Source organism: Ictalurus punctatus, chromosome 22 (assembly GCF_001660625.3).
Source record: "Ictalurus punctatus breed USDA103 chromosome 22, Coco_2.0, whole genome shotgun sequence".
NCBI lineage: Eukaryota > Metazoa > Chordata > Actinopteri > Siluriformes > Ictaluridae > Ictalurus > Ictalurus punctatus.
In genome coordinates this window covers 3516119-3531332 of record NC_030437.2, presented here as the reverse complement: position 1 = coordinate 3531332, position 15214 = coordinate 3516119, and the positions used below count along the sequence as shown (strand labels likewise).

At 35.5% G+C, this 15214-nt stretch overlaps 1 protein-coding gene across 1 annotated transcript; it reads left to right on the top strand.

The window, feature by feature from the left end:
- The first annotated feature begins 6095 nt into the window (after nucleotides 1–6095).
- tbx3b (T-box transcription factor 3b) lies at nucleotides 6096–14153 on the top strand. Its single transcript, XM_017451347.3, has 7 exons — nucleotides 6096–6681; nucleotides 7968–8235; nucleotides 9591–9737; nucleotides 10281–10357; nucleotides 10490–10623; nucleotides 11260–11702; nucleotides 12954–14153. The coding sequence occupies exons 1-7, from the start codon at nucleotides 6428–6430 to the stop codon at nucleotides 13179–13181; spliced, it is 1551 nt and encodes a 516-aa protein (XP_017306836.1). The 5' UTR covers nucleotides 6096–6427; the 3' UTR covers nucleotides 13182–14153.
- The last annotated feature ends 1061 nt before the right edge of the window (nucleotides 14154–15214 follow it).

Sequence of the window (15214 nt, the reverse complement as noted above, 5' to 3'; positions counted from 1 at the left end):
CAATTCTGTAATCTCAGTACAGTCTAATCTAGAGACTAAAATATTATTTGTGTACTTTCAGCACATTCTAAAAACATTCAAGAGACTAGTCTAGAGTGAGATCTCAGCTCAGTCTAATCTAGGGAGATTTTTTTATATTGTAATTTACTTCTGAAATTCTTGCATTGCACTGACAACTGCATGTTCTTCTATTGACTCAACTTGTTAGTAATTACTTTAATTGCTGAGATTACCTATGGTTTTAGCACAGTCTAATCTAATGATTAATATCTTCTTTATCATCTCTTTACCATATCATCTCAGCAATGTCTTTACAACCTCAGCACAGTCTAATCTGCTGACTAACACCTTATTTTCAATTATGCAATATCAGGACAGCCTAATACTTCTCAGCACAATCTAATCTACAATCTAATCTGGGGAATAATGTCTTATTTCAAACATTTAAGTATAATCTCTAGAGGAATCTAAGCACTGTCTAATGTAATGACTAATGTCTTATTTTCAGTGATGCAATCTCAATCGCCAGTTGTTATTGGGATAGGTTCTGGAGCCAGCGGATCCAAACCTGACCTGGAGACATCTCTGACTGAAAGTGAATGAGTCAGACTCTCAATACTATCTAATCTAGAGACTAACTTCTTTTTTTTTTAATCTCTAATGGTGTAGCCTCATCACAGTCTAATCTAGAAAATACTACTCACAGCTCTCAATACATTTCAGTTAACAGGAGGGCACTTGCCACCAGGTGATGATGTCACAGCTATCAGATGGACAATCCAGCATCCCAGTCCCCACCCCCTTGGCTGGGTCCAATTTCATTCCGTTCCTTTTGAAGTGGCACAAAAAGCACTCTGGGTTTTCCCTCACCCACATGCCAGGAAAAGACTGGCTTGTTATTAGTGGACTGCTGGGGATTGGCACAGCTGCCCTATAAGCCCGTGTGTGTATGTGTGTGAGTGTGAGTGTGTATGTGTGTATTTCTCTCAATGCCGGTGGTACTCCAGGGAGCTGCTGAGTGATATAAAGTTGTTATGAAAGGCTGGGTGTGAAATGGTTGAGATGTTTTTTTTTTGACGTAGGTAACGCTTATGGACACAGAGTTGCTCGGGCATGTGGGAGCAAACAAAACTTTTATATGGGAAGGCATTATTTCTGCAGCTTTGTAACCAAACTCTACTGTGTTTTTATCACAAGAACGTTCTGAATAGAGAATGTAACCAGAACACATGGTTTGGGCAGGTGTTAGTAAGAAAAACGGACAGAATCTTGTTCATGAAATATAAGTTGAAATATAAAATGGTATTACTTTTTGATGGAATAAAAATTATTCCGCCCAAGGGCCCATTTAACAGCATGGCTGGAATAAAAAAAAAAAGAAAGAAAAAAGTTAAGCATAGCTCCCTAAGGGAAATCCGGGATAATCCAGATTCCGGCACTGTTCCAATCCCCCGCCTCTTTCTTATTTTTGACAACAGAGGTGGCCTTGAATTCAAGGCCCCATGCGTGGTCTGTCTGGCATATTGAGCCAGACATTTCACATTTCATACAATAGAGAAAAAAAATATAACACCCACCTCTCCAGTTTCGTGGAATAGGTTTTGTGCTGGTGATCGGGAAGGAAGCAAGGTAAACAAAGGGAATGGAGAGATGTGTTGGATTCCTAAAATACATACAAAATCTACACAGTTTTTGGCTTTGTGTTATCATAATAAATCCTTGAAAGTTTAAATGTTAACATAATCAAAATGTACAATTTAAAAGCTTTCCATTGGTGAGAGCCGAACAGATATATGAGATCTGCCAGTGATGATCGGTAATATGTGTGGATATGTGAGGAAAACGTCACAGATGAGGAAATACAATGAGCTGGGAGACTTTGCACTCTAAACCCAAAGGCAAACTCCACTGTAATAAAAATCTGTAACTCAATATATCACCTAATCCCAATTAACGGCATAGAACGGTACGACTCCTGCCCTCGTGAAATTAAAACAGTTCTTGGCACAGTCAATCTGCCACTCACGCCGGCTGATCTCAGACCTGCTTTATTAAATGTAAGAGAATTTAATTCCAACAGTTTCTCAGTGCCGGTTGCAGATCAGAGTCAGTGAGTGGAGGTAGCTAAAAAAGTCTTTTTTATTCAGGCTTATAGAGAGAAAAAAAAATCAATCAGCAAAACCAGAAAACGTCTAGGAACAGGTGAAGAAGCAGACTCAGAAGTTGGAGTCTTCGAAATGCTGTAATGGCAAACCACAGAAAAAAACAAAGAAGCTAAGAAGATGCAAGGAGACATGTTAAATTAGAACAGTGACTGTGGGTGTGAACGTGGACATGGATGTGGTGGAGCCAGATCAGAAAGCAGTAAGTAAACAGGAAGCTTTTTTAAAAACGAGGTTCTGAGAGCCCTGAAAAACTGCTAAAAATAAAATCCACGGCTTTGACCTCGATATGGAAAGCTGTTCTATTTCTAAACCATTCTCTTACAGACTAATATATTACATTCTTTACTTATGAGCGTATGTCCGTTTTCAAAACGTTGCAGTGCACAAGTATGTAGACGATTCTTAAGCAAACTTTGTGTGGATTTTATGTAAACTGTAACTGAAATAACTGTAACTGTTTGCCTCACACCTCCAGGGTTGGGGGTTAGATGGAGTGTAACCCCTGTTTCAGGGGTTTCCTCTGGGTACTCCTGTTTCCTCCCCCAGTCCAAAGACATGCATGGTAGGCTGATTGGCGTGTCCAAAAGTGTCCATAGTGTATGAATGGGTGTGTGAATGTGTATGTGATTGTGCCCTGCGATGGATTGGCCCCCTGTCCAGGGTGTCCCCTGCCTTGTGCCCAATGCCCCCTGCGATAGGCTCCAGGTTTGCCGCAACCCAGTAAGGATACATGGTACAGAAAATGGATGGATGGATGGATGGATATCCCAATCAGTCTTTACCAGTTGATTGCTGATATTCTTACAAGTACTTTTTGTGCTGGAACTTTTTCCAGCAATGTACATTTCTTTATGCAAATTAGGTTTTGTCAAATTAATTATGCATTCATTTGTTATATTTATATGAATATATTTATTTCACTCTGGTGAAATATTGGTTTCAAAATACAATGTGGATGAATGTGTTTCCACTCTAGCTAGTTTATAGGATTATAAAGTTTATAAAGTTAATTATCATTTATATATTTTGTGATGATACATATAATGACTTTGTATATACTATAATTACACTCTTTTAACAGTACCTCATCTGAAATATACAGACCTCCATCCATCCATCCATCCATCCATCTTCTACCGCTTACTCCTTCTTCAGGGTCGCGGAAATATACAGACCTGCTTGTATTAAATATCATCCTTCATTTTTGGGAAGTAGTTCAGGATGAGTCTGCGACTCAGTGCTCTCTGGCAGGTGTTTTACGGCGTGATGGTTGGTTTTGTCTTGTAGTTAAAGGAATGGAGATTGATTAGACCTGGGGGACGTCAGGAGGAGGAGAAACTCAGGTTTATTTCCCTAAATAGCCAATCAGTGGGAGCAGTGTGAGTTTATGTACTGGACATATATCAGTCTCACGCTTCATGTTGTACCTCATTGGGCTTATTGGGATAAACACTCCCGTCCAAAACGATTGGAATGGCATGGACAATTCATTTGTTGGCCCTATACACCAAGATATTTGGGTTTGAGATCAAAATCAATCAATCAGTCAATCAATCATATTTATTTATAGAGCACATTTAAAGTGCTGTACAATATAACAATAATTACATAAACATACAGCAGAGTAAATGATAAGTACTATAGTAAAAAGAAAATAAATCACAATGATCACGGAATAGTGAAAGCCAGGGGAAATGAGTATGTCTTTAGGGCAGATTTAAAAGATGAGATAGAAGGGGCAAGTCTGATATGATAGGGTAGACTTTTCCAAAGTTTTGGACCGGCAATCACGAAGGAGCGCTCGCCTCATTTTTGGAGTGTAGATCTGGGTACAGTGAGTAAACCAAGGTCACAAGATGGCAGCGTTCTAGAGGGAGTGTACGGGTGGAGCAAATCAGTCAGATACTGACGGGCCAAGTTATTGAGGGCTCTGTAAACAAACAATAAAATTTTTAAATCAATTCTACACGTAACAGGGAGCCAGTGTAGATTGATTAAGGTAGGTGTAACGGGCTTGTATTTACGAGTCCCCATGAGAAGTCTGGCAGCTGCTTATTGCACCAGCTGTAAACAGGAGAGGGAAGACTGAGAGACACTGTAGTAAAAGCGAATTGCAATAATCTAAACTAGATGTTCAAAAGCATGAATCACGGATTGAAAGTTGCACAAAGATTTAAAATTATAAAAAGATGGATGTGAGATGAGAGTTTAGGATTTCAGCTTTTATTATCTGGTATTTACATCTAGACATGCTAAAAAACACAAAACATAGAACCTTTTGTATCAGACCACCCAATGATTGTAATTTTTGTTTTTTTTCTTCTCAGCTCTCACAATGTTTCTGTCATCAGCTGTTGTTTTTTTCCTCGGCCGACCCATTCGGTGTCTGCTGCTCAGTACACCAGTGGTTTCTTTCTTTTCCAGAACACTCCAAATTGTTGTATCGGCTATTCCCAATGTTTGTGCAATGCCTCTGACTGATTTACACTCTTCTCAGGTGAAACTGAAGGCTAAAACCAAGAGGAGATGTTCAGAGCTATTTACTGTATAAACGATCGATCTAACAGGACCAATGTTCCAATATTTGTTCCAAATATTGATCCAATGCGTTCCAATATTTTTGCTCACCTACAAATCAGGTCGTCTGATACAAAACGTTCGGTGTTCTATGTCGTTGAACACATCTATATATCTAAATACCAGGAAATACAAGCTGAAATGCTAAACTCTCATATCATATTCACCTTCTGATCTCAAACCCAACTGTCTTCAGTCTACAGCAAAAACAAATGAATTGGCCTTGCCGTTCCAATTGTTTTGGAGGGCACTGTACATTAACTTTTAAATTTGTGGATGTAAAAATGCAGAAAATGCAAGAATATTTAACTGAATCATAAAGATTCAATTGTGTCAGAAATGGTTAAAGTTTATTTTTCATTTAAAAAAGAAGAAGAAGATTACTACTCTCTGTAAAGGGGGATATGTACTACTTCCTTGATTTAAAAAAAAAAAAAAGTTCACACATTTCATGTTATTTATTTGCTTTTTTAGCATTTTTTTTTTTACTATTATTAATTTTTACAATTTATGTATAATCAGATATATTACATGGTGATATTAAAACAAACAAACAAACAAACAAACAAACAAGCATACTGTGTACATACTGTATTTGGGGAATATTTGTGGAGAGAGAGAGAGAGAGAGAGAGAGAGAGAGAGAGAGAGAGAGAGAGAGAGAGAGAGAGAGCTGCAATGCTAAATCCTAAATACTAATCCTTTTCCCCATGCATGATCACACATAACATTTATAATGATAAAATAACATGTAAAATACAATATAACATAATGATAATAACATTTAATATTATTACAATTATCATAACTATTATTATTATTATTATTATTATTATTATTATTATTATTATTATTATTATTAGTAGTAGTAGTAGTAGTAGTAATTAGCAGTAGTATGTATACAATCATACATAACACGTTGAAATCCAGAAACCACGTGATCTCTCCCAGCTGGGATCCTTACTAAATATCATGCGTACTATTTTGGCACTATTTAGTGCGGAAGTAGTCTGTAACCATACTCAGTTACAGTACTGCAAAAGTTCATATGGCTCGTTTTAAAAGTACATCCTATTAAGTACGTAAGTGTGAGTTTTATTTTTGTATTTAAAAGCCACGCCGTAACGTGTTTCAGTCTATTAAATCAGTCTCTTGTAAGTAGTACGGAAGTGTCCTGTAGTCATGGCGACTAGCGAGCGCGCCACTGGTGACGTAGTGACGTAGCGTTCTATTTTTCCATACAGTTCTGCCATAAGTGTCGGTTTATACAGCGCCTGTGTGATGTTTACTAGCCACGCCCTGCTCGAACGCGATTGGTTCGTGCGCGTCTCCCCCAGGGAGCCAATCAGAAAGTGCCGTCTTTAGTCCAGTTTAAACTCCAGCTGGACTGTGATGAGGAGAAGAGGTGACCCTTCTCCTTTCCCAGCTCTAACTCTTTTTCTTGGTCTCTCCATTTTTCTTCAGGAATAAATCATGCTAAAGAGGGTTTAAGAGGTTTTTTTTTTTTTTTTTTTTTTTTTTTTTTGAAAGACTTAGGGGATTTAGGACACATCTTGAAGAAACAACTCCATGTGCACAGAGACTCATATATTTTTTTTTGCTTGTTTGCAGAACTGACACTACAAAAGATTTATTATTTTTTTTAAAAGTGATTTTATTTTGGTTCTTTGGATCATCCAGGTGAACATGGCGTACCATGCACCGTTTTTTCCTCTGCTGGGGTGTGGGAGGCCGCTGATGGAGCAGATCACTGGGAGCAGCATCATCATCTCCAGCCCTTCATCTTCATCATCATCTATTCATCATCACCTCCAGCATTTGGAGAAAGAGGAAGAGGAGGAGGAGGAGGAGGAAGAGCCGATGGTGCGCCTGGAGGGCCTGGAGCTGTGGAGGCAGTTCCACCGGATCGGCACTGAGATGGTCATCACAAAGTCAGGGAGGTAAACAAGCAAACAAACCATTAAACAAACATGACGGACGCACTTCTGTTAAATATGCATGAAAACCAGTACCTGTGTCAGTGTGCGTAATTTTTAGAATTATTAAAGAAGCGGTGTGGGATTTGCAGTAACATAATGCTCATGTGTGTGTTTCCCCAAACGTTTAACACTTACAACTCTAACTTATGAGCTTGAGCTCATGAAAGATAGTAATTCAACTGTAACTTCATGGAGAAATGAGAAAATACATACAGGTTTCATGTTCTAACTTTAAGAAGTACTGAAAAGTCCTGTGTGAGAGTCAGATTTATATATGCAACATACGACATATGAGTTATAAATGTATCTGTCAGTATAATAGTTTACCCAGATAGTCTAATTAAGTCTAATTTAAAAAAAAAAAAAAAGGTGTTCAGGTTGTTCCATTGACTGTTGTCTAAGTTTTTTTTTTTTAATGATTAAAGATGCAATGTGGAATTTTGCACATACAGTATAAACACATCTCTCAGAATAACATCTCTGAATACCTATAACTCAATAGTTAAATCTAATATAAATTTAAGCTGAAGTTCCCGTCGTACATTGTTGATAATTATTACGAATTTAAGTCAAATTTGACGGCTTTTACGTTGTTCAGTTCACCCCTATGACTTTTGTTCAACGTTTTCCATAACTATTAAAGATGCAGTATGGCACCTGTACATAATAAACACATCCCTCAGAGTAACTCAAACCTAAATAACAATATATCAAGAATTATATAAAATTTATTATGTTATGTTTCATCTTTGATAATTACTGAACGTGTAAGTGAAATTTACACGCACATTCTTTAATTCAAATAATTCAAATACACTGTTAAAAAATATTTTAAAAAAGCAACATGACACAAGTAATTTATAAACATGTCCAGTTTTTTTTTTTTTTCAATGTAAGCAAAAGTTCCCATGTTTCCCATGTTGTAAGTTAAATTCCCACAGTTTTCTCATATGACTTACAGTTCATTGTTAAATATTGTTCATAAATATTAAAGATGCAATATGGTACCTATAACTCACCGCTTATAAACGTGTCTCTCTAAGTAACACTGCTGATAATCATCTCAGGAGACGATAAAAGATAATTAGCAACTGTACAAATTACCTTCGTACACAAGCTATAGGTTTCATACTGCATCTCTAATAAATACTGAAGAACACAATGTGTAAATCAAAATGTCCAGAGAGTTGGTCCTCTCTCAGACTAACACAGCCGTGTTTTCTTGTTCTGCGCTCGGCGTCTATGAGGCGGATGTTTCCGCCATTGCGTGTGCGCTGCAGCGGTTTGGACCGGAGAGCGAGCTATGTGCTGCTGATGGACATCGTGTCGTCGGACGGCTGCAGGTACAAGTTTCATCACTCGCGCTGGACGGTGGCAGGAAAAGCCGACCCGGAGCTGCCCAAGCGCATGTACGTTCACCCGGAGAGCCCGGCCTCCGGAGAGCACTGGATGTCCCGAGTGGTGACGTTTCACAAGCTGAAACTGACCAACAACATCTCGGATAAACACGGATTTGTGAGTAACAACAACGCCAAATAGTATGAGCTCGGGTTTCCGTCTGTGTCGAGTTACTCTGGGTTTACTCTGCGCTCTCCAGTTTCCTCCGATCTCTACATTACTCAAGTACAAGTTTAATTAGACTTTTTATAGTCAGTAAATGACAGCTACGATTTTCAAATGTTGCCAGTTAAGCCAGCTAAATTAAATTTTATGCAAATTCAATGAAAATTAAAATGGTTTAGATTTTATAAAGATTATATATATATATATATATATATATATATATATATATATATATATATATATATATATATATATATATATTAATTTGGGTAAATTTCAAACACAGGTGCGCTATAATCACATTAGACTGTTATCCTGTTTGTCACGGGCTGGTATCTCGTAAAAAGCATAATGTACAATGCAACAGATGCGATGAGCGCAATAGTTTGCACATCCTTAGGACAAAATCATTATTAGAGTTTACAACAAAAATAACAACAACAACAACAACAGCAGCAAGAATCTATACAATACTTCACAGTTGATATCTTCCTTTCTGAATCTTATATAAATATTCTTTAAGAACTTCTTTGCCCCACTGTTTGACATTATTTCTGCCTTCAAACTCATAAATTCTGTCAGCAATTCCTTTTTTCCATCCAGGATTAAAGGACGCAAACCTTTGTGGTAATAAATTAAGTAATACAAGCCTTTATTAATATTTAAACTAGTTTAAAAGGCAATGCATCTTAACAATATACAATTTAATACACAATGCGTAATTTATATAAAAAATGTTATATTGTCTCATGTTATACTACACATTTATCCCATGTTTATTTATTACTTTCGTGAGCTGAACATCTGAGTGCACTTTGTGTGGAAACCCAACAATTTGCTGAGTAATAATTTGGATACTTGCGTGAAATCTGTGTATTTATTTGTGTGTTTGGTTTTGGAGGAAATGAATATTATAGTAGTGTAGTAGTTTCACTGTTTGTTGTAAACATGTAAACATGTTGCTTTCGTATTCATAATCCTGTAAGTCCCCTTTTGTTCAGAGTAATGTTAGTGTAACAAGTGCATCAGTATGATGAAGAAATGAGAATGAAGAAATATTTATATACGATAAAATCACACAAAAAATGTTATTTCCATGGCCAATAGGTTTGTTAATCAGCACAGTAGAATTTTTTAAAGAGGAGAATGAATCATTGAAAGCAGGGTTTCTACATGATGAATGGCTGAAATCAGTAAGAGTAAGAGCGATCCTTTTAACAAGTGTAAAAAAAAGTGCATCTGTAAGCAGATACTGTGGGAAAAAAGAAAACCATGTCTTTTTTTTTGTATTTATATACTTGTTCCAGACCATTTTGAACTCCATGCATAAATACCAGCCGCGGCTGCACGTGGCGAGAGCTGATGATCTCCTCAAACTTCCCTACAGTGCGTTTAGGACCTTCCTGTTTCCTGAGACCGAGTTCATCGCCGTCACTGCTTACCAGAACGACAAGGTTTCTCTCTTACACTCTGTTTACTTCATTCACCAGCTGCATTCATAATAATAATAATAATAATAATAATAATAATAATAATAATAATAACAATCATATAAATTCTTCTTCTTCTTTTTATTATTATGTAGTAACAATAGTATTATTGGTGTGCTATGGTTATATTATAACTTATAATTATTATATTATAGTACATTATATATAACGGGTAATATATTTTTGTTCTAATTTAATTTAATTTAGTTTTGGAAATTAACAATGTGTAAATCTGTACACACACACACACACACACACACACACACACACACATATATATAGTCATGAGGTGTAACAGTGTCTTTTGGTACTTTTTACTGTACGTCATTAACGTGATCATGGACACATGATCATATAGTAGGTCAATTACTTATGTAGCATATTTATATAGTTATTATGTAATTATATATTTATTATTTCAAGTGATAAAATTCAGCACATCGATTATAACAAAGAGAGACACTGAACCGATATTTTACAACGTGTCTTATGTTTTATGTTGAACAGATAACGCAGCTGAAAATCGATAATAATCCGTTCGCGAAGGGATTCCGGGACACGGGAAACGGGAGGAGGGAGAAAAGGTCAGAATTTGGCATGACTTAATGTAGCTCAGGTCCAAACAAACAAAAAAAATAATTGTGGTTAAATGAATGAATAAATAAATTAAATTTCAAAAATTAATGAATTGATAAAAAAAAAAAATGTTCCATTAGAAAACCTGTAATGCTGCAGTTCAAGGCCAGAGATGTGGAGCAGAATAAAGAGGGCGGATCCTCAGATAATTTGTCCTCCGATCGTCCCGGCCATTTCCTCCAAGTTCCAACTGTTGCAACGTCCACATTGAAAGGTTATAAATTTCTTCTTCTTCTTCTTCATACTGTTGTTGTTGTTGTTCTGATTAAATTATTGAATCATTACATGGTTTGTCTGTTAAATATTCTGAACGATTATGAGATAATACACCCCATAATGATAATAAACGAAATGCTAGAAATGAATAATGTATGTAAGGTAAACAAATAAATAAATACGTCTGTAAAATAAAGGAATAAGGAATGAAATGCATAAATGAATGAACAGATAGTAGAAAAGAGAAAAGATAAATAAGTTTCATAAATCATAAATAATGAAATATGTAAACAAACAAACAAACAAATAAATAAATGGATTGATAAATGGATAGTTAGACAATAGATAGACAAATACATAGATATAAATAAATAAAAAATAAATATAAATGTACATACAATAAATAAATAAATAACAAGTGATTACAATGGTTAAATACAGAGACAATGGATAAGTACGTAGATAGATAGATAGATAGACAGATAGATAGATAGATAGATAGATAGATAGATAGATAGATAGATAGATAGATAGATAAAAATACCTAAATATACAATAATAAATGAATAAACATTCAAACAAGCAAATAAATAAACAATACGCCACTAACATGCGTGTGTGATTTCTGGTGCAGATCTCTGCGAGAGTGACAGTGAGAGTGACGCAGAATTGGAGAGCTCGAACCATCCGTGCAAACTGGACTCCAGAGAAACCTCCACCACCAGGCACCAGCTGAAAGACACTCGGCCAATCAGAGGCAGCACGACAGATAGACGTAGCATTGAGAAGCATGTGTTAGACCTGAACGCCGTCCCTCTGCATGCTGAACACCTCACACGGACTCTGGGCGAGTGTTTCCTTCATCGCTGCTGCTTTGCAGGACACCAGCTCCTCGCCGGCGCGAGAAGAACGTCGCGCTTTCTGCCAAACCAGAACTGTGTGAACTTCTGGACGGCTGGCGCACCAGCTGCTGGAGAAAGCATCAGGGGCTGCAGCTATGGCGCCACGGAGACTTCACACCGGGGCATTCTGGGAAATTTCCCACTGGGCCTTCAGCAACCTGAAACGACCTCGCAGGTACGATTTCATCAGCACGTTCCTGGATTCCAATAAGAATTTTGATTTGTGTAAATAAATTGCATTCTTAAGTTAACTGCTGAAACAACTGTATCAGTATCTCAGTGCGTCCATGACGATCCACATATTCATACTGTGATCAAATATCACCATGCATCAGGTATCATTATGCATAAAAAATAAAATTGACAAAAATAAATAAATAAAACACATAATAATAATAATAATAATAATAATAATAATAATAATAATAATAAATACTTTTTGTGGTCTAATGCACAATACACACAAGGTCAAATATTGATATGTTGTATATTACAGATACTTTAAAAAATACTTTTTAAAGACCTCATTTGTAGTGATGATATGCCAAATATAAAAACACTTAAGCTGACCGTGTAAGGTATTTCTGGTGCAGTCTAAAGGAGGAGAATATCCCAAAAAATAATAAAAGAAAGTGCTAACATTTTACAATACGGTTCCTTATTTAAATGCTTAAGTAGTTATGTACTGCTATGTTCACTAAAGTGTGATGCTTCAGTAACTAATATTAAATTACCATCATGACACAGCCATAATGACTCTTAAGGCATTCCATACATAAAATCAAATATCAGTTTAAGACTTTTTTATATGCTCACGAATAAGCCGTAACAATACCTCCACATCACTCGGCAACACTGTGACGTCACGGCGCTGATCTGTATTTCATTTACAATCGTTTATATTTAAAATGATATCCGTGTGGTGAAAAACATGATGAAATATCGACATTAAATTGTAAGACGTGGGTGTTTTAAGGCAGCGTGCAGTTAATTGTGTGTATCGATATTTCAAAATGATGCTGAAATAGACACATTTTTAAATAATAAAGTGTTGGGTTTTTAAAAAAAAATACAAAAAGATTTGTGTGTTGTCTGCAAAGAACTGAAAAAAATAAAATAAATAAATGACTAAACAAGCAAGCAAACAAACTTAAGTTATGTATTTTGAGCCAAGCCGAATATTCACATCTATAAATAATAATATACTTATAAAATTTGACAAAAAAAAAAAAAACAATAGCAAATATGTAATTATAGCCAAATAAACATGATTTATATGTATATAAATATTGATGCTGTATTGGCATCTTACACATTGTAAATTTTACCTGAACGCTTCGGGATTATGATTTGTGAAATAATTTTCATAAATATTAAACATTCATTTTGTACTGAATTGAATTATTATTATTTTTTAAATATTCAGGCTCTGATCATCTCTCACTGTTACCCGTATAACTGTATGCTGGCGGCTCCGTGGACTCAGCGAGTGCCCGCTCCTGCTGTGAGCCACCGGCCTCGCTGTACACCGTACCCGCTCCCACACGCCTCACACACACACCCGCTGCAGCCCAAACGCCACGCTACAGCCCGACTCGAGCCCGAGAGCAAAGTCAGCAGGGGTCAGAGGTCACCGACGCCACCTTCCAGCTAAACGACGTTACGCTGATTTAAAGTGAACTGAACAGCAATAAAATATCATACCTGTGACTGAAGTGTGGAACTCGAATCCCTGGGGAAACGCTCTTGATCCTAAATCACTCACCTGTAAAGGTTGGTGGGGGGGTGGGGGGGATGGTGTAACAAGGTAAGACAAGCCACATCTTGTTAACTGAATATTTATTAAACTTTAAATGCACAGGACAGTACAGTCTGAGCTGTTTGAAATAAAAGGATTTAGCTACAGCGCCGTTTTGCTTTTTTGCACTTTACAGAATCATTCTGGACCAAAACCGAAAAAAAAAAAAACACGCTGTGAGGACATAAATGTCACATGACACAGACACAACTGGTTGAAATGGAACTTGATTCAGAGTTGATTCGGAGTCAGATTCAAAAATTCAGTTTTGTATATCATAGTATTAAAAAAAAACAGTATTATGTTGGTAAAGTGTGAAGATGTTTCAGCTTTTGTGGAAATGATCTTCGCAAGTGTGTTTTGATTGTCCTGACTTATTAGTGGTATTACATACTATAAAGTTTAAGAAAAATATTATATATCTATGTTTGATAGACAGCAGCACAAAGCTGTCTGAAATTCTAAACTCTGTCTAATAGAAAATATTCCGTGGGCAGTTTTGTGCACTGTGTACTTATTTTAAAGTACGTTATGGGGATATATTATTTATATAGAGAGAGAAGTTTATAAGTTGTGTTCTTTTTCATCATAAAATCTTCAAATGAGCCCAAATGACTAAAATAATAAAGAATTTTATTTTGAGCGGCTTGCCTTCCCCTGTTCTCCTCCACACTCTGACTGTGACTAATCTCTAATAAATTCAAACTGAATAAATGTCAGTGTAAATTATGAAGATTAGGCTATTTATTATTTACCATTTGGCAGATATGTGTGCATGAGATATGGAAGTGGATTTGTTGCCAAATAAAGCGTATGGCGTTGTATATAGGACTCTGTGTGTGTGTGATTCTGTTACTGCACATTGCAACAGCACTGCTGGAAATTATTGACTATACTTTAGCACCAAGTTTTGCTACATGTCTTGATATTTTATATATATATATATATATATATATATATATATACATATTTTCTTAATTGCCATAATATTGTGTTGTGTAATTTGGGTAATGTTTGGCCCAGTAGTCATGCTGCAGTCATTTATATATATATATATATATATATATATATATATATATATATATATATATATATATATATATAAAATATTTAAATCATTTTAATTATCTTTATTGCTTATTATTATTATTATTATTATTATTATTATTATTATTATTATTATTATTTAAAAACTAAGCTACATTCTTGTTCAAAATATATTTCAAAGAGGTTATTGTGGAAGAGCAAATTAATATCACATTCTTCTTCCTGCTATTATTATACATCTCACAGTAAGAATGATTATGAATTCTGTTTACCCTTTACCAGTAATTACATCACCTAAAGGTGAGCATTTAATTAATACTGTTAATTAATTTAAAGACCATTTAAGGACTTTTAATTTTGTTTTCCTTTTTTTTTTTTTTTTTTCTTCTCAATGAAATATTTGGGAAAGGGAAGGGAGGAGAGAAAAGGTAAATGAATCACATGAAAATTAATCACATGTAAATAAATCACATGAATATGAATCACATGAAAATGAATCACATCCAAATAAATCACATGTAAATGAATCATATGAAAATGAATAAATAAATTAAAAGCAAAAGATCATTTAAAAGCTCTTTCTCTTTTTTAATACTTGGGTTTCTAGGTTGTTTTTAGATCTGACTTAAATGCCATTAATTTATTAAATCCTTTAATTCATATAAAGTTTATTATTATTATTATTATTATTATTATTATTATTCCTCCTAGATTTGGGTCTTTTTTTATAATGTGATTGAGCCTTGTTTATAATTTAGTGCTTTGGAACAGGTGATGGGAACTGTTCAGTGTACAGGGCAGTGACAGTTCAGGCCTGGGGATCTATAGATCTCTGATGTAAT

Coding starts and splice junctions, on each gene's coding strand:
- tbx3b (XM_017451347.3), top strand. CDS start 6,428: ATGGCGTACCATGCACCGTTTTTTCCTCTGCTGGGGTGTGGGAGGCCG. Junction 9,738..10,280: donor CTGCTTACCAGAACGACAAG/GTTTCTCTCTTA, acceptor TATGTTGAACAG/ATAACGCAGCTGAAAATCGA. Junction 10,624..11,259: donor TGCAACGTCCACATTGAAAG/GTTATAAATTTC, acceptor TTTCTGGTGCAG/ATCTCTGCGAGAGTGACAGT.